We start from the raw sequence: 27,431 nt of genomic DNA, 5'->3' as shown, positions 1-27,431 counted from the left end.
TTGAGACGAAACAGATGAAAATAATGTATAAAACAAGGAATCAAAGAAAAACTACAGAGAATATTCATTTTGAAGATGCTTTAATTTCAAGTAAATTTGTTCAATATAGGACAACTACAAAAAGTAAGTTGCCCACAATGCACATTTAAAATAACAAGTAAAATGTCTTGTTTTCAACAGCCAGGCAATATCAGCACATCCAGTAAAAAGGGTATAAAATTTCATGGAAAGGGTATAAGCTTCACATTTTCATTACAATACAACATTTGAGACATCATTTAGTTTAGGGAATAAATATATATTTGTTTAGGGTACTGTAAGATGGGCAAATCAATAGAGAAATTCTGGGGAAGTCTGTATACGACCATTAGGTCTACCTGCTAGTAACAGTGACCCCTCCCCCTTCCAACTCCTCGCCTTCCATACAACTAACCATCATCTCACCTAAGAATTCAGATCCTAGTAGATACTCCATTGATACTATGAGTGATCTGATGGTCCGTGATCCTATCTTGAGTTCTCTTTGCTCATATCATAAACTTCTAGGATTCTTTCTTGTATATTCTGACACTCCTCGCCTTCCATACAACTAACCATCATTTCATCTAAGTGTTCAGATCCTAGTAGATACTCCATTACTCCATGGATACTACGACTGATCCGATGGTCCGTGATCCTATCTTGCTGGTAATTATAAGTACGAATCTTTTCAGAGCGCCCTCTTGTGCCCACCTGTGAACGACGCATCGATCTTTCAGAGTTGGTCTGGTCTTCAAGGATCCGGTTGTAGATTCGAGTCTGTAGCATCGTCATGGCAATCGAACGATTCTTGTGTTGGGAACGCTCTTGTTGACTTTCAGCCGAGATACCTTATTCAAGATCAAAACAAAATTGAACTAAATAGGCATAAGAAAGAAGTAAAATATATATCTTTTGTCAAAGACTTGTTGAAGATGCTGCAACTTGAATTTGATTGCTTATATGCTCAATTGTTCACATCTACTTCTCTCACCTAGTTTTTGATTGTTTGTTTGGTTTTTTTACTTTCCATATTAAAATCACAAATAAAATAAGTGAAAATCAAAACAATTTTTTCAATGAAGGGTAGCCCATTTCAGTGATATTTACAAAATATACCTGTCCTTCCATTTGATCCTAAAAAAAAATAACTTAAAAAGAAGTAAGATTGAAAATTAAAACAAGACATAAGATGCAAAACACTAATTAACATAGCATTGAACAAAATAAAAGCAAACCTGACAAACCCCAGACAAAATAATGTATAATGCACCAAATATTCAAGATTCATAAAGATAACTTCTAACGTTTGATATAAAGGACTGTATCGATAAAAAAATATTGATAACATGGGATGGTGGTCATGTGTTTCATCAGACCTTTCTTTTATAATAATAATAATATATGTGATTTGTAATGCGCCGAATCCACTCGGCAGAGTGCACAAGGCGCAGTGAAAGAAAGAAAAAAAGTACAAATATAATAGTAATAGATTCAGGAACAATTAAGAGTAAGAATCATTGAATAGACGAGTCTTAAGGTAACGTTTAAATGTGTCGATAGAAGTGCATTCTCGGATTACCAGGGGAAGATCATTCCAGAGAACAGGGCCAGCATGAGCAAAAGCTTGAACCCCCATGTCTTAACGGATTTGGGAATAACTAGGGAACCAGAGTTGGATGAATGTAGGGACCTGACAGGAGTGTATTTGTTGATTAGATTAATATTGTACTGTGGAGCAGAGCTGTTAATTGCATGGAATACAAGGAGAAGGATTTTGAAGATGATGCGATCGTTGACCTTTAACCAATGTAGAGACTTCAGAATGGGTGTGATATGAACATGTTTTTTGGATAGGGTGACCAAACGTGCTGCAGTGTTGAGGGTGTTTTGATAAATCAATGATCAAGCATTATCAGTTTAGGTTTTTACTTTTTAGAGCAAATTTCAAGAATTATTAAATTGAAATTTAATGCATGAGTGAACATGAAATACAATTTTTCACTTTTTCAAGTGGATCTCAGCAATGTGTTCATGGAAGTCAGAATAGGGATGGGTCTTAGGTGGGGGAAGTAGGTTGACGGGATATGGGTCAACAGAACACTTAACCCCCCCCCCCCTCTCTACCCCTTTCACCCCTCCTAAGAGGCTAGCATTTGCTAGGGTGAGCAGGAATTAGCCTTCCACTTTTTTTTAGAGGTGAGTTCTTTGAAACTTGCAAAGTTAAGGGTGTTATGCTAAATTACTGATGAATTGAGATCAGTTTTGGTTTCTTAAGCAAATTTAATGAGTTACTAAATTGAAATGTAATGCATGAGTAAACAGGAATTGTAATTTTAGTGTAGCATTTTTAGTTTATTATGTGGATCTTAGCAAGTGTGGTTGTGAGAGTCAGAGTAATGTGATGGTACCTGTTACATGCAAGGGGATGAGATAGGGTAAGACTGGGTTAAAGGGGCATTCTTCTTTGTGTTCTCTTACAAATTACATGTCGTGTACTCACGCCCGCCCTCCACCCCCTTTCTTTCTCCTGGATGGTATTTAAAACTTAAATGCCAAGTGACTTATGGTTGATGGGTCTTTCTTTTCCATTGAATGATTATTAAGAACTTGACTAATGATGATGATTTATGAAAAGATTTATTGAAAAAGCTAAATGTTTGATTGATAATTAATTGAAAAAGATGAATATTTGATTGATCACATTGACTGAGTTGATTTACTAACAGATTGTTGATTCAATGATTGATAGGTAAAAGTTGATGACCTAATTTTCAGAATTTATTATCAAATTTACAGTCCACTCTGCACTTAATGCGTACATGTAATAGCAATCAGCTTCCATCTCAACAGGAGGGGTGGGATGGACCTGTAGGAGGGAGGCTAAACGTTCTGTTGACCCTTTTCGCATCAGCTTACTTCACCCATTGAAGTCGTTTCTTACCCCCATTCTCCGGACTCCAATAAACACACTGCTGAGACCCACATTGTAAAGTTAAAATGCTGCACTAAAGATTTGCAATTCACGCTCACTCATGCATGGAATTTCAATTTGATAATTCATGAAATTTGCTCTAACAATTTAAATTGATAATGAATGACCATTAATTCATCCCAACACCCTCAAGTTTGCAAGTTCCAAGGGACTCGCCTCTCAAAAACTGAAAGAAACCGAGAGGCTAATTCCTGCCCACCCTTTGTTTAAGTGGCTAGTGCTCACTCAAGCATGAATAGTTTTCCAACATTTTGATGTCATTTGAAAGATGACTTTATTGGCTTTCCATATATATAAGTATTTCCCCAAAAGTTATATACTTTTTATTTGGCAGCTATTTCAAAAGTGTATAGTTTTTGTTGGGACGCACCGTAGTCTTAGGGCAGAAAACCCCCATATGTATAATACCTGTCTGTAGTAGATATATAATACCTGTTGGTATATGAGTGGTTCTAACAGCACTGTCCGTTGTATTCACATGCTGACCTCCTGCTCCACTAGCTTTCTTTGTTTCTATCCTCAAATCTTTAGGGTCCAGTTTCAGATCAATCTAAGTTAAAAGAGTAAAAATTCAGAATGAAAGGAATACAAAATTTTATGCCCAAAACAGAAATTAGAACAATTTATTATTTATAGTAATCCAAACATCCATTTTATGTATATTCGGGCCATGCAACAGGAATATGAAACTAATACTAGTACCTCAGTCAGATTTGCTCTACGGCGGCCGTACGGCGAGTCAAAAACAGCCGTTTTATTCATTTTTATTCACACCACCTATGTAGCTGGTACAAAAAAATGTTAAAAAGGCTGTTCTTTACTTGCCGTATGGCTGCCATAGAGCAAATGTGACCGAGGTATTAGAGTTTTATTTTTATTTTCAAGTCATGGCTGGTATTTTTTACTTCATAGAATTAGCCAATAACTATTCTAAGCTGCACAGATATATACTGTAGCTAACAGGGGAGAGGCAAACTAATGCTATGACAGTGATGCCACAATACTTCCTAGAATTTCATGAAGATTTGTTTTATTAGAGAATGCTACAGCTTCAAATGCAAGATAACTAAAATGTTTGACCAATAAGACAAACAATAGTGAGGTGGTTATTAACCCTATCTAGGCCGGGGTATTTTGGGAGTTCATACGGCCGTTGGCCGCGCGATCGCGCCGAACATTGGCACGCAGGTTGTCTGGGACATGATCTACAAAATTGTATAGTAATTTATTTCATGCAAATTGCTATTAAGAGATTATGCTAATTTATGCATTAATTAGTATGCGAAATCATACTTTTTCCTCTAGCTCCCTTCATAAAGCTCCAAATGTTATAATTTTTGGTTTGGAGACTCTTTGTGGTGTTCTCAGCAAGTGTACATGAAAAAAATTGCAATAACAGATCAATTTCTTATGTATTATATTGTTTTTTGCAATTTCTTATGTATTTCTTTGTTTTTTTGATCTTTTGTTTTTCATTGTTTATTCATTGAAGTTTGTTGGGGACTCTTCTGAGATCATAAACAGCATTAAAAATAAATTTTGACCAGCAAAACTAAAAATAATCATATATTTATGATTTGAGGTTGAAAACACAATATGCATTGACTTTGTACACAAAATCACGTTTTTGAGCAATTTTTGGTCTGACATGCACTTACATTATGTTGCGTAATTTCAGAACCGCGTACCCAGGAGATGCAAAATTGGTCTCAAAAGTTGCGCAAGACTTGAAAGTAAAAAGTCAGCGAGCGGCGCGGTCAAAGAATTTCGCGTGGCGAAAATATCGCGTGAATCGGCCTGGATAGGGTTAAGCAAACACAAAATGATTCCAGAGTGTTCTAGAAAGTTTTCAAAACTTTACAACATTTTGAAGCTATTTTTTGTTTGAGGAAAGTTGTACCTCTTTAGGCTGTGGTAGTACCATTATAGACATGGTAGGTTGCATCTCTTTAGATTTTGGTAGTAATGTTATAGATAAAATACTTGTATGTATACACCTTTGGTTTATACCTCTTTAGGTTGTGGTAGTACCGCTATAGACTTGGTACTAGTATGTATACGCCCTTGGTTTATACCTCCTTGGGTTGTGGTAGTACCGCTATTGACATGGTACTAGTATGTATACGCCCTTGGTTTATACCTCTTTAGGTTGTGGTAGTACCGCTATTGACATGGTACTAGTATGTATACGCCCTTGGTTTATATCTATTTGGGATGTGGTAGTGCCGCTATAGACTTGGTACTAGTATGTATACGCCCTTGGTTTATACCTATTTGGGATGTGGTAGTACCGCTACAGACATGGTACTAGTATGTATACGCCCTTGGTTTATACCTCCTTGGGTTGTGGTAGTACCGCTATTGACATGGTACTAGTATGTATACGCCCTTGGTTTATACCTATTTGGGATGTGGTAGTACCGCTATAGACTTGGTACTAGTATGTATACGCCCTTGGTTTATACCTATTTGGGTTGTGGTAGTACCGCTATAGACTTGGTACTAGTATGTATACGCCCTTGGTTTATACCTCCTTGGGTTGTGGTAGTACCGCTATAGACTTGGTACTAGTATGTATACGCCCTTGGTTTATACCTATTTGGGATGTGGTAGTACCGCTATAGACTTGGTACTAGTATGTATACGCCCTTGGTTTATACCTATTTGGGTTGTGGTAGTACCGCTATAGACTTGGTACTAGTATGTATACGCCCTTGGTTTATACCTATTTGGGATGTGGTAGTACCGATATTGACATGGTACTAGTATGTATACGCCCTTGGTTTATACCTCCTTGGGTTGTGGTAGTACCGATATTGACATGGTACTAGTATGTATACGCCCTTGGTTTATACCTATTTGGGATGTGGTAGTACCGATATTGACATGGTACTAGTATGTATACGCCCTTGGTTTATACCTATTTGGGATGTGGTAGTACCGCTATAGACTTGGTACTAGTATGTATACGCCCTTGGTTTATACCTATTTGGGTTGTGGTAGTACCGCTATAGACTTGGTACTAGTATGTATACGCCCTTGGTTTATACCTATTTGGGATGTGGTAGTACCGATATTGACATGGTACTTGTATGTATACGCCCTTGGTTTATACCTCTATGGGTTGTGGTAGTACCGCTATAGACATGGTACTAGTATGTATACGCCCTTGGTTTATACCTATTTGGGATGTGGTAGTACCGCTATAGACTTGGTACTAGTATGTATACGCCCTTGGTTTATACCTTTTTGGGATGTGGTAGTACCGCTATAGACTTGGTACTAGTATGTATACGCCCTTGGTTTATACCTCTTTAGGTTGTGGTAGTACCGCTATTGACATGGTACTAGTATGTATACGCCCTTGGTTTATACCTATTTGGGATGTGGTAGTACCGCTATAGACTTGGTACTAGTATGTATACGCCCTTGGTTTATACCTATTTGGGTTGTGGTAGTACCGCTATAGACTTGGTACTAGTATGTATACGCCCTTGGTTTATACCTCCTTGGGTTGTGGTAGTACCGCTATAGACTTGGTACTAGTATGTATACGCCCTTGGTTTATACCTATTTGGGATGTGGTAGTACCGCTATAGACTTGGTACTAGTATGTATACGCCCTTGGTTTATACCTATTTGGGTTGTGGTAGTACCGCTATAGACTTGGTACTAGTATGTATACGCCCTTGGTTTATACCTATTTGGGATGTGGTAGTACCGATATTGACATGGTACTAGTATGTATACGCCCTTGGTTTATACCTCCTTGGGTTGTGGTAGTACCGATATTGACATGGTACTAGTATGTATACGCCCTTGGTTTATACCTATTTGGGATGTGGTAGTACCGATATTGACATGGTACTAGTATGTATACGCCCTTGGTTTATACCTATTTGGGATGTGGTAGTACCGCTATAGACTTGGTACTAGTATGTATACGCCCTTGGTTTATACCTATTTGGGTTGTGGTAGTACCGCTATAGACTTGGTACTAGTATGTATACGCCCTTGGTTTATACCTATTTGGGATGTGGTAGTACCGATATTGACATGGTACTTGTATGTATACGCCCTTGGTTTATACCTCTATGGGTTGTGGTAGTACCGCTATAGACATGGTACTAGTATGTATACGCCCTTGGTTTATACCTATTTGGGATGTGGTAGTACCGCTATAGACTTGGTACTAGTATGTATACGCCCTTGGTTTATACCTTTTTGGGATGTGGTAGTACCGCTATAGACTTGGTACTAGTATGTATACGCCCTTGGTTTATACCTCTTTAGGTTGTGGTAGTACCGCTATTGACATGGTACTAGTATGTATACGCCCTTGGTTTATACCTCCTTGGGTTGTGGTAGTACCGCTATAGACTTGGTACTAGTATGTATACGCCCTTGGTTTATACCTATTTGGGATGTGGTAGTACCGCTATAGACTTGGTACTAGTATGTATACGCCCTTGGTTTATACCTCCTTGGGTTGTGGTAGTACCGCTATAGACTTGGTACTAGTATGTATACGCCCTTGGTTTATACCTCCTTGGGTTGTGGTAGTACCGCTATAGACTTGGTACTAGTATGTATACGCCCTTGGTTTATACCTCTTTAGGTTGTGGTAGTACCGCTACAGACATGGTACTAGTATGTATACGCCCTTGGTTTATACCTCTTTAGGTTGTGGTAGTACCGCTATAGACTTGGTACTAGTATGTATACGCCCTTGGTTTATACCTATTTGGGATGTGGTAGTACCGATATTGACATGGTACTAGTATGTATACGCCCTTGGTTTATACCTCCTTGGGTTGTGGTAGTACCGATATTGACATGGTACTAGTATGTATACGCCCTTGGTTTATACCTATTTGGGATGTGGTAGTACCGATATTGACATGGTACTAGTATGTATACGCCCTTGGTTTATACCTATTTGGGATGTGGTAGTACCGCTATAGACTTGGTACTAGTATGTATACGCCCTTGGTTTATACCTATTTGGGTTGTGGTAGTACCGCTATAGACTTGGTACTAGTATGTATACGCCCTTGGTTTATACCTATTTGGGATGTGGTAGTACCGATATTGACATGGTACTTGTATGTATACGCCCTTGGTTTATACCTCTATGGGTTGTGGTAGTACCGCTATAGACATGGTACTAGTATGTATACGCCCTTGGTTTATACCTATTTGGGATGTGGTAGTACCGCTATAGACTTGGTACTAGTATGTATACGCCCTTGGTTTATACCTTTTTGGGATGTGGTAGTACCGCTATAGACTTGGTACTAGTATGTATACGCCCTTGGTTTATACCTCTTTAGGTTGTGGTAGTACCGCTATTGACATGGTACTAGTATGTATACGCCCTTGGTTTATACCTATTTGGGATGTGGTAGTACCGCTATAGACTTGGTACTAGTATGTATACGCCCTTGGTTTATACCTATTTGGGTTGTGGTAGTACCGCTATAGACTTGGTACTAGTATGTATACGCCCTTGGTTTATACCTCCTTGGGTTGTGGTAGTACCGCTATAGACTTGGTACTAGTATGTATACGCCCTTGGTTTATACCTATTTGGGATGTGGTAGTACCGCTATAGACTTGGTACTAGTATGTATACGCCCTTGGTTTATACCTATTTGGGTTGTGGTAGTACCGCTATAGACTTGGTACTAGTATGTATACGCCCTTGGTTTATACCTATTTGGGATGTGGTAGTACCGATATTGACATGGTACTAGTATGTATACGCCCTTGGTTTATACCTCCTTGGGTTGTGGTAGTACCGATATTGACATGGTACTAGTATGTATACGCCCTTGGTTTATACCTATTTGGGATGTGGTAGTACCGATATTGACATGGTACTAGTATGTATACGCCCTTGGTTTATACCTATTTGGGATGTGGTAGTACCGCTATAGACTTGGTACTAGTATGTATACGCCCTTGGTTTATACCTATTTGGGTTGTGGTAGTACCGCTATAGACTTGGTACTAGTATGTATACGCCCTTGGTTTATACCTATTTGGGATGTGGTAGTACCGATATTGACATGGTACTTGTATGTATACGCCCTTGGTTTATACCTCTATGGGTTGTGGTAGTACCGCTATAGACATGGTACTAGTATGTATACGCCCTTGGTTTATACCTATTTGGGATGTGGTAGTACCGCTATAGACTTGGTACTAGTATGTATACGCCCTTGGTTTATACCTTTTTGGGATGTGGTAGTACCGCTATAGACTTGGTACTAGTATGTATACGCCCTTGGTTTATACCTCTTTAGGTTGTGGTAGTACCGCTATTGACATGGTACTAGTATGTATACGCCCTTGGTTTATACCTCCTTGGGTTGTGGTAGTACCGCTATAGACTTGGTACTAGTATGTATACGCCCTTGGTTTATACCTATTTGGGATGTGGTAGTACCGCTATAGACTTGGTACTAGTATGTATACGCCCTTGGTTTATACCTCCTTGGGTTGTGGTAGTACCGCTATAGACTTGGTACTAGTATGTATACGCCCTTGGTTTATACCTCCTTGGGTTGTGGTAGTACCGCTATAGACTTGGTACTAGTATGTATACGCCCTTGGTTTATACCTCTTTAGGTTGTGGTAGTACCGCTACAGACATGGTACTAGTATGTATACGCCCTTGGTTTATACCTCTTTAGGTTGTGGTAGTACCGATATTGACATGGTACTTGTATGTATACGCCCTTGGTTTATACCTCTATGGGTTGTGGTAGTACCGCTATAGACATGGTACTAGTATGTATACGCCTTTGGTTTATACCTCTTTGGGTTGTGGTAGTACCGCTATAGACATGGTACTAGTATGTATACGCCCTTGGTTTATACCTATTTGGGATGTGGTAGTACCGCTATAGACTTGGTACTAGTATGTATACGCCCTTGGTTTATACCTATTTGGGATGTGGTAGTACCGCTATAGACTTGGTACTAGTATGTATACGCCCTTGGTTTATACCTCTTTAGGTTGTGGTAGTACCGCTATTGACATGGTACTAGTATGTATACGCCCTTGGTTTATACCTCCTTGTGTTGTGGTAGTACCGCTATAGACTTGGTACTAGTATGTATACGCCCTTGGTTTATACCTATTTGGGATGTGGTAGTACCGCTATTGACTTGGTACTAGTATGTATACGCCCTTGGTTTATACCTATTTGGGATGTGGTAGTACCGCTATAGACTTGGTACTAGTATGTATACGCCCTTGGTTTATACCTCTTTAGGTTGTGGTAGTACCGCTATTGACATGGTACTAGTATGTATACGCCCTTGGTTTATACCTCCTTGGGTTGTGGTAGTACCGCTATTGACATGGTGCTTGTATGTATACGCCCTTGGTTTATACCTCTTTAGGTTGTGGTAGTACCGCTATTGACTTGGTACTAGTATGTATACGCCCTTGGTTTATACCTCCTTGGGTTGTGGTAGTACCGCTATAGACTTGGTACTAGTATGTATACGCCCTTGGTTTATACCTCTTTGGGTTGTGGTAGTACCGCTATAGACTTGGTACTAGTATGTATACGCCCTTGGTTTATACCTCCTTGGGTTGTGGTAGTACCGCTATAGACTTGGTACTAGTATGTATACGCCCTTGGTTTATACCTCTTTAGGTTGTGGTAGTACCGCTATTGACATGGTACTAGTATGTATACGCCCTTGGTTTATACCTCCTTGGGTTGTGGTAGTACCGCTATAGACTTGGTACTAGTATGTGTACGCCCTTGGTTTATACCTATTTGGGATGTGGTAGTACCGCTATTGACATGGTGCTTGTATGTATACGCCCTTGGTTTATACCTCTTTAGGTTGTGGTAGTACCGCTATTGACTTGGTACTAGTATGTATACGCCCTTGGTTTATACCTCCTTGGGTTGTGGTAGTACCGCTATAGACTTGGTACTAGTATGTATACGCCCTTGGTTTATACCTATTTGGGATGTGGTAGTACCGCTATCGACATGGTATTATTATGTATACACCCTTGGTTTATACCTCTATGGGTTGTGGTAGTACCGATATTGACATGGTACTTGTATATATACGCCCTTGGTTTATACCTCTTTGGGTTGTGGTAGTACCGCTATTGACATGGTATTATTATGTATACACCCTTGGTTTTAACGTCTTTGGGTTGTGGTATTACCGCTATTGACATGGTATTAGTATGTATACGCCCTTGGTTTTAACCTCTTTGGGTTGTGGTAGTACCGCTATTGACATGGTACTAGTATGTATACGCCCTTGGTTTATACCTCTTTAGGTTGTGGTAGTACAGCTATTGACATGGTGCTTGTATGTATACGCCCTTGTCTCTCTGTCTTTGGTACCCTCTGAACACGATGGACGCCAGCCTCCTGTCTTAGAAGACGATAAGCTTGATCACCGGTGATACTAACGGTAGCATGCCTTAATCCACCTAGGAAAAAAAATTGAAGTAACTGATTTATTCATCTTATTTTAGGCAGTGTGGTCTCTTCGGTACATAAAAACTGCTTTATCCAGATAAAACTGATTAGAAAAGTTCAGGCATAGATACATGTAGATAAATAGATACATAGTTACATGTAGATAAATGGTATTAATCTAAATTCTCCACACAGTTAACAAACTGAAATGAATGTCAATTAAACAATTACTGGTACAAAAACAAGTATACATCTCACTAATTACACTTTACGGTACATTGTTTAAACATATCCTGTATACTGTATACCATTGATCCAGGGGCCGCGGAAGTGGGGGGGGGGCCGGGGGGGGGGTTATTTTTTCCAAAATCATGTACAAAAACATAAAAATGACCATACGATTGTGATTTTTTGCATGGTCAGCCCCCCACTATGAAAACCATTCCGTGGCCCCTGTGATCTTAGGTAAAACTAAAACTTCCAAAACTACATTTGAACATGCATGTATTTGCATATTGCCAGGATCAAAAGAGATATGTAAAGAGAAAGGGGATCAAAGCTAAAGAAGTACCTGTAAATATAAAAGAACACTTCTGATTGGTTCCTGGTTAGTATTTTGAACAAAATGCAAATGTAACATTGGTCTTGATTAGTCAGTCCATTTTAAGCAATTTTGTTTGCAATCAGTCAATTGGTTTTAAAAGATCTGAACATGCTTTGCAATATGATACCTGAGGAAAATATCGTCTCAGAGTCAACAAAATAACATACCATGATGATCATGCTACTCACACATAACAAAGACTCCTTTATCACAGGGGAGCGTTTCATCAACATTTTTCCAGTTCCAAACAATACGACTTTTACTAACCTATATCTGAGGTAAAGTACTCAAGGATTGTAAAGGACCAACGTCTGTAATCTGCATATCGTTGATACATGTCAAACATATCAGAGGCAAACAGCATAGCTTCTTGACCTCCCACTCCTGCTGAAAACTCCATTATGACATCATTATCATCAGTCTCTTCGGAGGACATTAGAAGGTCAACCAACTATAGAGGAAAAACAAAAGAAATGAGATGGAATTGACTGTCACACAAACCTTATGGTGTGATCAGACACTGGGGCCCCGTTGCATAAAAGTTACTATTATCGTTTCTTTGTCATCCAATGGTAACTACCATGGTAACAACGACCAACAATCAATCAGAATCAAGGATTACATGCAATTTACCATTGGAAAGTAATGTTACCATGATGGTAACTTTGATGCAATGGAGCTCAGATTTGCTAGCTTGATCGCTGGTCAAATGATCATGATCATATTTATCATGAGCATATTTATGGCTTGATTATGCAGTGACACAGCATTCGCTCCTGCAACAATTGCTCTGGGCTTAATTTTATCTCATATATAGGGTTATGGTTGCAATGGGATGTATGTTAGGATATGGTATAGTGTTAAACCCAGGGTTGAAGATGGTCCATCGATTAGTATGTGGAATTTAGAGCAGAGCAATTTTCATCATAGCAAATGGCATAGCGCAGAGTATACAATATATTTGCTGGCTTGATTGCTGTTATAATGATCACAACATATATGCAATAAGGCATGAAAATCGGTCCAAGTTCAATTGAAAGATTTGCGTTACAGCATCTAGGGCACTTTTTTCACTTTTAATGGATCAGACAAGATTAAATGCTAGGGCCTGTTTCATAAAGAGTTACAACTGCAGTAACTTTACCATAATGGCAACTACCATGATAACATGGCTCAGCAGCCAATCAAAGTCAAGGTAACCATGGTAGTTGCCATAATGGCAAAGTTACAGCAGTTGTAACTCTTTATGAAACTGGCCCCACATCTGTGGTGCAAACACTTCACTCCAGTAAATAAGGGTCTGAATGTGCAGCCTATCAATACCTTGTGTACTGAAGGCCCTCTCCCTTGAAACAGTATTCAAATTGTATGACAATATTAAATGATAATTAGCATCTGCCAAATCAGGTCAGAATAAATTCATATTGTATATATCGAAGCAAAATGTAAATTTGACCATACGAATTGCTAAAAAATTATCTTAATGGACTATTTCCATCCCAAATACATTCATGTCAATAATTTCACTTCAAAACAAAGCAATATCGAGATTAATCCAGCGAAATTGCGTCTCCATTACAAATAATTTCGAGATTTTTCAGATCGGGATAATTTACCGGATCAGAAATCGCGCACTAATTTGAAAACTCGGGCTGGTGCAGACGGCCCTATTGAAACTTCCAATCAGTCAGGAGAAAATGGTCGCAAAGAACAGCAGTGCCCCATTGCATAAAAGTTACTATTATGGTATTTGCCAACTCGTCCACTCACCACATGGTCTTTAATTTAGTCTAATGCCATTCCATCCATCAACATTTAGTCTAACAACCATTTGGTCCATTAAACAAAAATAGTCCAATCATCACTTCACCTAATCACCATTTCATCTATGGCCATTTTGTCTCATAACCAGTTGGTCAAGTATCCATATTACTTTCATTCACTTTGCACAATTTAACACTTAGTCCAATTAGACCAAATGGTATATGGCTATTGGACCAACTGGTTATTAGACATAATGGCATTAGACTATTAAAATGAAAGTAGACCATTTGGTGAGTGGACTAACTGATGGTAGACCAAATGATAGTATACGAGTTTGCAATTTGACGATTGGAAATAAGCTGTCATGGATACGTGTACTGCAGGAGGACATGAACACTTGCATTCCACAGAAGCATTGACTAAAATCACTGTTAGTTTTAGCTATCAGAATGCCAGCTGATATCACAAATTTATCCTTATTTTTCATATTTTTCTAAAAACACATTTAAATCAAGACCACTACCTACCTTGGATAAGATGCTGAATTTCATCGATCTCTTCTTTCATTGATATCAGTTCGTTCCATTTCTCAAGGATCTCACCAAGCTCCATCATGGATCCCCTGAGCTCCTTCTGTTTAGAGTCTGACAACGGCTCCCCTCCCTTTTAAAACATACAAAACAATAAAAGGGAAAATATGACTGCTATATCTTATATCTCATGTGTAGTATTTTTTCATGTACATCTACAACTTTCAACTTTAGGATTTTGTTGGGGTAGCAATTATAAAAGGAATCTCCTCCTTTCTGCTACCTCTGACACTCTCATTATGTGCTACCTTCTGTTTGTCATTCTATTTCTTATATTTATCTCCCTTTGTGTAATACTTGTATTATTTTGTAATGTGTTTTTATGATGAGTGTTGAATAAATTTGAATTCGAATTTAAACATGGCTCAGCAACCAATCACAATCAAGGTTTGTACGCATGTTGCATTAATGTTTCCAACTGTTTGTGGAAACGGGTCTCTGTCCCATTTCATTAAGACTTATTATAATGAACATTTCAATAACAAATTTACTACCAGCCAATCACATTGAAGGATTTCATTAGCTTTGCAGATTTGTTTAAAACAAGTTTAATGAAACAGATCCCTGAACAGGTAAATAAAATGTTAGATTCCTCTCAATACTACTGCAGGAAAGAGAATGGTATTTAAACTAACCTGAAGTCTATCTGAGATGGCCTGGTGCTCATTTCTCAGATGATCCATGTAGCATCTGAACTGTGGGCTCTTAGGTGAGAGGGGATCACCGGTCTCATTTCCAACAGCACTGGATCCATACCTTTGAACTCTGCAACTCTGCACTGCAGACTGGTTATATCTTCTCTTGCGGCAAACATTCAGTACAGAATATGAAGCTATTGTTGAGAAATGATGGTGCACCGGTCTATTCATCATCTGTCTACTTTCCTTGAATCTCCTTGGACCGACACATATGCAATTAACTTGGTTCGTCTGACATAGCAATGACGAGCTTTGTTTAAAATTCCTACAAAGAGCTCTTTGGAGTTTACAAATGTCTGACTCTGATCTATGTTGTGATAATGCTGACAGATTCCGTTTAAAAACTCTGCCAGTATACGAAACATTAGCCTCTCCTCCATGTGTTTTTAGACTGTCAGGAAAGTGAAACACACTATGCCTTGCTGTATGCGAGTGACTGTGACATGCTGCAAACACCTGTAGTTGAAGTCGACAAGATGAAACAAGTCTTGTTGTTCTTTGAATCATGCTATTCATCTTCTGCAAACAATACTCCTTCGAGTAAATCTTTGGTACACATCCTTCTGAGGAAAGGTGGGAAGAAAGAATTAAACAAAAAGATTATTAACTCTGCCTGCATTGTTCAACTAGTCACAGAGAGCAGACAGCCAAGTTAGATTCAAGCCACATTCTATTTCCTCTCTTCCTTATTCTTACATTTTTATTTTGTTTTCTTGGATGCAAAACCAGTTTAAAGGTGCTTCAACCAATCAAGCTTTTAGCTTATGTTGTAACACCTTTGTATGTTCATTATTTACTTGTGTTTTCATATATATATATATTTATACATTATCTGTGTATTCTTTTACATTGTATATTGTGAACATGCATGAATGAATAAATAAATAAATAAATAAATAAATTTACAATACAAACCAAGTGCAATTAGTCTATTGTTCATACACAAATTAGTGATGAGTGCATCGCAAAGTTTTTCTTTACACTAAACCAAACAAAAGCTTAAGTGAGCTGTATTAGCAGAGTCCATGCTAAACCCCTCTAAAGGTTGCACTTGAAATTAATGCGGCGCAGGAGGGTGTTCGTGGTGGGCAAAGAGTTAAAATAATATTGTGTCATCTATCTCGAACATGATAATGATACACTTAATTGCTTGTAAATTTTTTGACAATGAGATCACTCTCTCTTTCTCTCTTAGGTGATACCTCCACTCTTTTGGAGATCAAGGTGACTGTAAAATGAAGATGATGGTAAATCTTTATTCTTTTCAAGACAGACAATCTCATAAGGGGGAAGTGATTTCCACCAGAAATATCGCTGCCGCGCTCGCACTTGTTCAATCTATCGCAAGAAAAACTGGAATGGCCACCACGGGAGTTCCCCACGGTGGAAAATTTGACACCCTTTCTAATATGGCACTCTCCAAAACATCCAACATTTCTGCCGACTGAATGGGAAATGCGTGCTGTTGAAGATCTCCTGAAGTTAATTGAAGGGAAAGGGAATGTCGGAAATTCCCTCACAAAATAAACTTGTTTCGCTTGAAAAGAACATGAATATGACATATTTTGAATAATAAATTAACAAAGTGGCATCTAATCTATTTCATGAGCTAATTAGTTGCATGCTTGTTCTATGCAAGGAAACAAAAATCATACTACGTGTATTTCTATTCTTTAATCAAAATATAATGTGATTTCAGTGAAGGGGTGCGTCTTTAGCTTATTGAAACTATGGAACCAATCGTTTCATTCCAGCTTCATGTTATACTGCTGGGACTTCTGATTTTAACTGATCTAATTAATGTCAGAAACCACATGTTCATCAAGTGCTTCAATGAGTGTGTAATGTAGGCTTGAGAGATCATCGGCGTAACAGAGGTCGGTGGCCAGGGGGGGGGGGGGGGCAAGAGCAAAAAAATTCCCGGTCATATCATGGTATGAACGGGCGTAATGGTGTAATGAGGCGACTATTTTGAGAAGGCCAGATATTGTGTATCGGGCACAATTTATCTTTAAAAAGAAGTTGCGAGCGAGCAAAAATTTTGACCTTTTTAACTCTTTGCCCGCCACGGACAACTCGCGGCACATACAGCGAACTGCCAACGACGACTCAAGTCACAGTTCGCACACAATGCATACGGAACGCATTTAATTGTAATTGTGTGCACACACATACAATAGCGACGCGTGTATTGCATTGTTTACGAATCTAGCTTTCGTGTTATACATGTAGCTTTCGCCGACGTTGTTTACATAGAGATTTTTCGAGTAAAATTGAGTTTTTTTAACTGCTTTAGGATATATTTCGATGAGCTTTCAATAGCTTGCACTGCTTTCCTTGTATTAAAAGAATGATACAAATTGCCACCTCCCTATAACAATAACGGGATCAAAGTATCAATAGACGGGAAGTCTCCCAGGACGGGAAGTCTATTGAGAAGTAGTCAGGGACAATTTCAATATAAGAGTTTAGTTCATTGTCAGTTTACTCTTTTTGAATGCCCCATTTCAATCCTAAACTGCTTAGCTCATAATGACCATAAAGACATGGATTTGGTATGTAATGAAAGCTAAAGAACACATCTTTTCAATGGACTAACTTAGAAATTTAACCTTCATTAGGAAGTATTGAATATAAGAGGTATAAAATACCCTCCTAAACGAAAAATTGGAAACAGATTGTAAAGTTGAAATTCTCAAAATCTATGATTTTATACATAGCAAAAATGATACCATTGGCAAGAGTATTCATTTCTCTAAAACTTTTTTACACATTTTTTTTCAATACGACAAACCAGTAAAAAGTTATTGCGAGTTGAATAAGACAGTGCACGCAAACCCCATGTGGCACCCCAAAATTAATGTGGCGCAGAGTGGATAGTGTACGTAGCGGGCAAAGAGTTAATACAAAAATCAAATTTTGTGATAGATTTTGACATGATATCCAGAGAACAATATATTTCACTTTTCTCTCTTCAGATTCCTTTTTTGTGGTCTGTACGCCACTGTGAACAGGATTATTTGCGGCAGTAGCGTGAAGAGTAAAAAAAACGAAGGGCGCAGTATAGCACATGTTCTAAAAGCTGCTTTATATAAGTCCCGAGCGAGCGAAGCGAGCGAGCTAGAAAAAAATCACCTTTTCATGAGAATCTACTTTTGAGCTATATATTCAGTAAATAAAATCATATCATACACATTTGCGTGGAGGCACACTGGTTGATCGAAGTTCAAATTAGGGTCTGTGTCTGCAGTCTAATCCGCACTTATTCTTTTTTATTTTATTTTATGGAAAATTATATTTCGTCAAATTTCGTCCACCAAGAACGGAAAACATGAATTGACTACTGATTTAATGTGTAATATATTTATCATGCAAACATGTCTTCAGATAGTAGAGGAATATGTTTCATCTAATAACTAAAAGGACAAGTCCAACCCAACAAAAAGCTGATTTGAATAAAATGAGAAAAATCCAACAAGCATAACACTAAAGATTTCATGAAAATCGGATGTAAAATAAGAAAGTTATGGCATTTCAAAATTTTGCTTAATTTCACAAAACAGTTATACGTACATACTGGTCGGTATGCAAATGAGGAAACTGATGATGTCATCAACTTACTACTTCTTTTGTATTTTATTATATGAAATATGAAATATTCTCATTTTCCTTTCATTGTCAAGTGAACAAACAATTAATTTCTCCCTAAACATGTGGAATTAGCATTGTTTAATACTATATAGTTCAGTCAAGTTGGTCCTTATTGTCAAATCTGAAAAAAAATGAAATATTGTATAATTCAAACAATAAAAAAACAAAGCCTTAGTGAGTGAGGGACATTATCGACTGTCTCATTTGCATGTCACTCAGTTGTGCATATCAATGTTTTGTGAAAAATAAGCAATGGAAGACGACATTATCAGTTTAAAAATATTTCATTTGATCTTCTTTTCACATAAATATTTTGACCTGACATGCATGTTTCTAAAACACAGTGCTGTATTCTTGTCAATTGGGCAATGGGGGGGGGGGGGGCATTCCTCGATCTCCTGAAGTTAATTGAAGGGAAAGGGAATGCCGGAAATTCCCTTACAAAATAAACTTGTTTCGCTTGAAAAGAACATGAATATGACATATTTTTAATAATAAATTAACAAAGTGGCATCTAATCTATTTCATGAGCTAATTAGTTGCATGCTTGTTCTATGCAAGGAAACAAAAATCATACTACGTGTATTTCTATTCTTTAATCCAAATATAATGTGATTTCAGTGAGGGGGTGCGTCTTTAGCTTATTGAAACTATGGAACCAATTGTTTCATTCCAGCTTCATGTTATACTGCTGGGACTTCTGATTTTAACTGATCTAATTAATGTCAGAAACCACATGTTCATCAAGTGCTTCAATGAGTGTGTAATGTAGGCTTGAGAGATATCCTTTGACGTATAATGGATAAACATGACGGGGGGGGAGGGGGTTCCCGATTATGATAACCGACTTCAGATCACTGTCACTGTGGCTGCCTCACTTAACACGAGATGCTAAGTAAGGAGTTTCGGTCGAGTTCGAAGGGGGTTCGAAGAACAATGCACTCCAAAAGAAACTTATTCCGAACAGAGAGAATTAACGATGACGATTCGATTTTAATTGCAAAACTCTCGTGTAACATCAAGTTAAGTAGATGTAGTAAGTAGTAAGTAGATAGAATACTGCGAGAAAAAGAGAACAAATAGAACGAACATTTAGTATTCAAATTCACAAATGATATTACGAAAGAAACAAATAATGCGACTTTATGCTATGACTATATACAAGAAAAGGTATGCTAAATTACTATTCTAACAGCTACAAGTGAAACAAATATGAATAAAGTAAACAAACTATATAAAACAACTGGCTTATATGACAAACTAGCATTAAAAGGAGAAATTGATAATAAGTTCATCAATTACATAGGTACAGACTAATTAATGTAACTAAATGGAATTTCAATATAATATAATTTATGCTACAAAATATTCAAGAATGTATTACTAACAAATATGTCTCATAAACTAGTTAAAACAACACAGAAATTAATGAAGACATTAATAAACTCACTGTTAACAATTTGCAAATCAAAACATTTAAAGTGAAGATAAATATAGGTAATGTAGTTATTAATCATAAAGATGATCCCGAAATAAAGCTACAACTTTGCAATAAGAAATATCCTAAACTGAGTTCTAAAAATGCATATAAATTTACTATATTGCTACTGCTTTAAAGAAATTAATATTGAGATATTTATAATAGTGAAGTATAAAACTATTCTTACCAATTGGAGGCTTTGAACTGTTGAAACTGAATCGAAGGTATCGAAAGATCGAACTTAATACTTGAGGTGTCTAAAATATGATGTTAACTCGCTGGCTTTCCGAAATGTAATGACTTGGCTTTCTCAAAAAGCTAAAACCCAAGCCAAGCTCTACCAGTACAAGTTGAAACTATAGAAAAGGGGGCTGCACAAACTGAATGGGGGGTCATTGTTCTACAATTACTGTGGCCAAGTTTGTGTACTAAAGGTCTGAAGGTCCAGACAATTGCTCCTCTGGGAATGAATAGAACCTTCACAGAGAACATGGTTCTCTTTAATCAGGGTGTCTCGATCTTATAACACTGAAATATGTACAAGTATATATCTACTACATGCAAGCATATTGAATACTAAATGACAAGCTTTATGTACAAGAAAATATTATATATGCCTACTAGATATATACCAATAAGACTAAATTCAATATCTAAACATGATCAAAATCAGTAGACTGAAAGCAAGTTAGAAGATATCATTATAGATAACCACTGAATTAATATTATTTAAAGAATGAAAAACTGAATTAATCGAAAACATGTAAATATAAAATTATAAACCTTCACTGCATACTGCTGCAGTGACAGTCACATTATGGTAGCCATCACGGGGATGGGGGGGGGGGGTTCTAAAGAAGAAGAAAGGTGTATGTCGGTACATACATTATCTTTTGTGAGATAAACTTGACCATCATAATAATAGCATCCATAACATATTAGGAACAAGCAGACATTATAAAGCTCTGCTTTTTATGCAGGTTCCTTCACATTTCACTTTCATTAATTGTCATTGTCATAATCTTCTTTATTCTTTATAATTTAATAATTAAATGTATTTCTTGTGTTGTGTTATCATATTTTGATATATTATTTTGGTGAAGTATTGAACATAAATTCAATATGACAGTGGTGTAGTTGTTTGAATTAGCTGATGTTATAGGGTACACTAGAGTGTAACAAACGTTGGGAACCTGACTTACATGTAATAGCAGAGGCTGTAGACAATTACTGTAGGCTTTCAAATATATGTAAAGTAATAGTTCTTGATTCCTAGTAATGAGTACAAAATTGTTGAAATCTTTATTAGTCGCTCCGTGATGGTGTTTATTGTGTCAAAGGTTCGAATCCCAATAGAACATAGCGGCTATATTTTTTTAAAGTTGCCTTTTACAGTACACAAGAAATATAAATAAAAACTGTCAAATAAAATAAGTTTTCTTAAAGTTGAATTAAGAAGACGATTCCAAATATTGAGATATTTACATTAATAGCAACCTTACAACCCCCCAAACAGGTGATTCGACCCCCATTTCCTTTTTTTCAAAATAGTGAATTTGAACGATTTATCCCTACCCATTTTCCCTGAGTTCGCTCCTGCAATGCCTACCGAGACGGGTGTTCTTTGAGTGTGACGTCACCGGGGGGTATTCGGTCCCGGTGTAGTAATCAAGGCAGTGCCGTTTTGTGTACTATGCACGTACTCCTTCATATGGAATAACTGCAGTTGAAGTTGTATATGCGAGCCATAGAACTTGCAAAGAGGAAATGATTAAAATATTTGTGGCCGTACTATTATTCCAAATATGTGAATTCCCTCAGAATGATACCATAGACCCTAAAGGAATAATTTCAAGGTGAATAATATGAAATTTGATCGAGATCTTCTCACCAGTCGATACCGTAGCAGACGTGTTATTATGACATATTTATCCGCGTGTGACGCGGCTCTTGCAAAAAAACACAGTTGGTTGCGGAATTGCTTTACGTGCCGACCGGCCGCCCGCTCCGGCGCAGCTAGCTGTCGAGCTACCGTACCGTTCTTGTTGTCTTCAACCATAGAGATGTATACTAATTACTATATATCTTTCTGTCTTCAACTCACTTCCGAATTGCGTTTGTATGTGTGACCATGGGTGTCGATCACGGGGGGATGGGGGGATATATCCCCCCCAATATTTCAAGTGGGGGGGATGGCCTGTATTATCACCCCCCCCCCCAATAATTGTAATAATGATGATGAAAAAATGAAAAGTTTGATAATGATGATTATATAGTGATGATTATAGTATGCCATCAATCAGTTTGTTTCCCCCGCAATTTGTGTATATTGTTATTAAATAAAAAAACATTCTTTTCCAGGGCTTTTAAACAGATGGGTGGAGGTTCAAGATGAAAAAGAATGAAATTATGAATGAAAGTTTATGTACCGGTATATGATATTTTTTAAATACATGACATAAAAGGACCCCGCCGAAAAAAAACTTTTGTTGATAGGGTGTTCCATCCCACCAGTGGTGAATAAATTAATTTTAAGAAATCAATTGATTAAAAAGGGTGGAAAAATAAAAGGGTGGCAAGATAAACAGGGAAACCTCCATGGACGTAAATCCTAGAGGGGTAGATCTTGAAAAAGTACAACAAAAACAACTTTTCTCAGATTTACCCCTCCCCACATGCAAGTGCATGATGTTTGTCCCATTTAATCTACAACCCTTTTGAATATTAAACATTTAATCATGTGACCCCATCAGATACCTCTCATGAAAATATTGAGGTTCAGTGAGCTCAATATAATATGATCATATTTTTACATTTTTTTAATAAGTGAAATCAATTAATGGTTTCAGAAAGAATAATCATTCATTTCTCTCTAAAGCGTATCTTCGGATATGAACATCGGAGGGTTTTTTTCCCCATGTTATTCTTGTAATTGTTATGGACTTGAATAACTAAACTTGGTTGATTTTTTCTTATTTTGGCAAAAAAAAAATCTTTTTTGAGTTTGGAAAGGGATGACAGTTTTGCATTCTATATGAGCACACTCATGCGGTATGTTAATTTCATTTTAACACATATATTAGCTGATATTACACACTGATGATTCAAGAAGATGTTGGAGAAATATCATAACATGACAGTTGAGTTTTGATTGTTTTTATGTTTGTTTTGTTTCATGCACTTATAAAATATTTAAAACGTGTTAAAATCCAGGGTAAAAATCGTCTGACGGTAAGCCCGATGGCGCACGAGAAGCCACACAGTTTGTAATTTGTGCTAGTCTTAATTTGTCCGAATCTGCATTTTATCATCACGCATTAAGAAGAAAAAAGATATTGCCAGTCGGGTTAGATTTAAGAGAGATGTTGTTTACATCATGCTCAATAAACAGATCACTTTGTACATGGTCCAGACAATTTTTGTCATTTTTTCTTTCGTATGAGTTTAGAATAGGCTCACTCAGTGGGGTAACTACGGGGGGGGGGGCATGAGGGGCACATGCCCATCCAAAAATGAGGAAAAGGAGAAAAAGAGGGAGAGAGGAAAGGAATGTAATGGGAAAGAAGAAATTATTGTTCATTATGATGTTAGATTATACTATAATTCTGTTATACTACATAAGACGCATTTTTCATAACTTTATGAATCATAATTTGATTAGGGCCCATGTCTTCATTGTTCCTGGTGCTCACATTGTCTGTTTAACTTTAACGAGATATATAATCCTGTGGGACTAAAACCTCCTGTTTTCAATATACTTCCTCGCACTTCGAATTACTATTTTATGTGCAATAGTATGCTTCTTTTAATGACTACTTAAAGTGATTGCCACAGTTTAAGGTCTTAATATAAAACATTTCTTGTCCGTGCTTATGTTCGCATTAGTGAGATATGTCTGCTCTCCATGAATTCCTAGAATCAGTCCTTAAAATGTCCCTTTTTCTGATCTCAATATCAAAACTTTTCAGATCGCGCTTCGCGCTCGCATCATTTGGTTAATGAAATACGTATGGTCTTAGTGAATTCCTACAAACAAGATTTAGAATGCCCCTTTTCAGGTCTGAATTTCTAAATTTTCAGCTCGCGCTTCGCGCTCGCAATATTTGATTATTGAGATGCGTATGTTAATAATCATGATTACAATGACTTCAAGTGCTTCATGTGTAATTCTAACAAAATCAGCAAGCGCTTAGCACTCGCAATAGATGACTGTGGTGAGATATGTAGTGGATTCCTTAAATATAGTCCTTAAAATCTCCCTTTTTGGGGTCAATATATACAAAAATTTCAGCTCGCGCTTCGCGCTCGCATTGTTAAGCGAGACAGGTAAGTATCATGATTACAAAAAGTTGATTAATGTCCCTTTTTACGTCCGAATATCACAAATTTTAAGCTCGCGCTTCGTGCTCACATTATTTCATCAGTGAGATACATATCTGTTTAATATATGGCACTGTCCTTAAAGTGTGTCTATTAGGTCAGTATACCTGGCAACTGAGCGCGCGAAGCGCGCTCAGTTGCCAGGTATACTGACCTAATAAACTAATTGACTCAAAATTTTTGCTGGTGCCCCCCTATGCCATGACCCACGGTACGCCACTGGGCTTACTTGTAACACAAATTGAATTTTGTGATTTTAGTGGGGGTTATATTGAAAGATCCCCATCCACAAGAATATTTGTGTCAATCATCCCCCCCAACCAAGAATACCGATCGACACCCATGTGTGTGACGGTGACCCCTAGCGTAATTAAATATAGAAAACAACTCAGAAGGCCGAGAAAGAATACTATACGTTTGGTTCAAGATTGTTCTGTGGAATGAGCTAGATTGGCAGGGGATCGCTGCACGGCCATGAACTAAGTCGACATACCAGACCATAACAGTACACTCAATGCCTGGGTGTTGTGTGTACTAGTATTATGCGTTCAGCGCGCGCTGAGCTATCCGCCGGAATTACTTTCCAGCTACTCACTTGATTGAACATCGTGATAAAATAAATGAGAAATAGTGAAAATATCATTCAATAACTCACTGTTTGCTATCTTACATCATGATTGAAGAGTTCATGGTGGTTATTCATACTGTTTTTTATACAGGGAAAGTAAAGATTTGTACATATCAGTCCTATTTGTTTGATTTGAGTTGCTTTGAAAAAAAATTGTAAAATATCTTTCTCTCTCTGCATAGCATTTCTGTATGACATTCAGGCACCTCTTATACTAAATTCCCCCGGTGACGTCACACTCCGAGTGACTTTTCTGTACACTCGTCTCTCGGGCTCTGACAGGTGGCTAATTTCATAGACTTTCAAAGCAAAATATCGAGAAGGCAGAGGATTATTGTGACATGCTATGTGTTTGAACAACTTATATATACTATATATTGTATGTAGAACCTATATTTATGGAAACTCACCCCCTTCTTAATTCAACTTTAAGTAACTAAAACACTTTACAAGTTTGGTCAAGAATCCTATATTCCTATCACTTATTATACAAATGCTGTTTAAAGTGAAGTGTCTTTTCTTCCAAAATGATTACCACGATCATGCAAGCGAAAAATTCAAATCTCTTTAATAACACCAATACAAGAGTAATGGTTTGCTTGAAAATGATTAATAATACCTAACGGACTCGGCTAAAAAGATTTAAAGAAAGTCTGGTCTTAGTCGTGTAGTTTTGTAATGAATAAAATACCATTATCTGTCACATACAAACACTCTCTGATCTATTTAACGTTAATCATACGATTAAGAAACATTTGAAAATTAATATTTTCTCAACGTATATCATATACATAAATATATGATGATAAAATTAATAAAATTAATGTTTAAAACTCAAAGCGCATAATCAATGTCATCACTTGTTTATTTCTACTAACGTCTATAATTGCCGTGGTATGATTTTCTACAGCGGCTCTCGTTAACAGAGTTTAGAATATTATCTCCTTCTTTTCGCGTAAACAATCATTTCGTCATACCTTCAAACCGTACATGTAAACGTACATACTTTAAATGGAGTTGATTTCAATAATGGAAATCAAATGTTTGGCCAATATTTTTTTAGCAGTCGATGTGAAAATCTCTCGGCTGTGTTTTTCATAAAGCTGCCCGTGAGTTATGACGAATGACGTAACATGACTGTTGAACCTTTCTTTGGTTAACGGATACCTATGTAGCTGACTTCATCACCTGAGAACAGTTTTTATACAATGAGTTTACATGTAATGCCATTCTTCTCAGTCTTCCTCTCTTTCCCGCTTTCTCCATTTTCGAACTTCTTTCCTCTTTATTTTCCTCTCCACTCTCACTTTCTTTATGTTTCTATATTTTCTTGGATATCAGTCTCTATATCCATTGTCAAATTATCTATCCGAATGATTCTTATGTTTGTTGTGTATATTTTTATATATAAGTTGATTCTCCTTTTTCTTTTTTTACGAAATACTATTTTGTTTTTTGTTTATTTGCTTATATTCATTGCAATGTATACAGTGGCGTACCGTGAGTCATGGCATTGGGGGGGCACAAGCAAAAAAAATTGAGTCACTTAGTGAGCGCGCGAAGCGCACTCAGTTGCCAGGTATACTGACCGAATAGAGACATTTTAAGGACAGTGCCATTAAACGAATATGTATCTTACTGATCAAATAATGCGAGCGCGAAGCGCGAGCTGAAATTTTTCGATATTCAGACCTAAAAAGGAACATTATAAGCATTTTTTTGTAATCATAATACGTACCTTTCTCGCTAAACAAACAATGCAAGCGCGAAGCGCGAGCTTAAATTTTTGTATATATTGACCCCAAACAGGGATATTTTAAGGACTATATTTTAGGAATCCATAAAGAGTACACATATCTCACCATAGTCATCTTATGCGAGTGCTAAGCGATAGCTGATTTTGTTAGAATTACATCTAAACACATGAAGCACTTGTAGTCATTGTAATCATGATTAACATGCGTATTTCACCAACCAAATGATGCGAGCGCGAAGCGCGAGCTAAAATTTTTGTATATATTGACCCAAAATAGGGAAATTTTTTAAGGAATCCATTAAGAGTATACATATCTCACCATAGCCATCTAATGCGAATGCCAAGCGCATGCTGATTTTGTCAGAATTATATCTAAACACATGAATCACTGTTTGTAGT

At 37.2% G+C, this 27,431-nt stretch overlaps 1 protein-coding gene across 2 annotated transcripts; it reads right to left on the bottom strand.

Annotated features, from left to right (window-relative positions):
* Positions 1–63: 63 nt before the first annotated feature.
* On the bottom strand, positions 64–21,072 carry LOC129263631 (peptide chain release factor 1-like, mitochondrial). Of its 2 annotated transcripts, XM_064101323.1 has the most exons (7): positions 20,456–21,072; positions 15,075–15,700; positions 14,377–14,512; positions 12,353–12,536; positions 11,329–11,492; positions 3,446–3,563; positions 64–869 (listed from the first exon to the last, which is right to left on the bottom strand). In XM_064101323.1, exons 3-7 carry the CDS (start codon positions 14,398–14,400, stop codon positions 508–510), a joined length of 852 nt encoding a protein of 283 aa, XP_063957393.1. In that variant the 5' UTR covers positions 14,401–14,512; positions 15,075–15,700; positions 20,456–21,072; the 3' UTR covers positions 64–507. The 2 variants fall into 2 exon arrangements, with proteins under 2 accessions (XP_063957393.1, XP_063957392.1); XM_064101322.1 differs by lacking the exons at positions 15,075–15,700; positions 20,456–21,072 and having other exon boundaries at positions 3,422–3,563; positions 14,377–14,486.
* Positions 21,073–27,431: the final 6,359 nt, after the last annotated feature.

This window comes from Lytechinus pictus, chromosome 6 (genome assembly GCF_037042905.1).
Source record: "Lytechinus pictus isolate F3 Inbred chromosome 6, Lp3.0, whole genome shotgun sequence".
NCBI lineage: Eukaryota > Metazoa > Echinodermata > Echinoidea > Temnopleuroida > Toxopneustidae > Lytechinus > Lytechinus pictus.
Note: the sequence above shows the minus strand (reverse complement) of the source record. Positions and strands in the feature narration are given on the sequence as shown.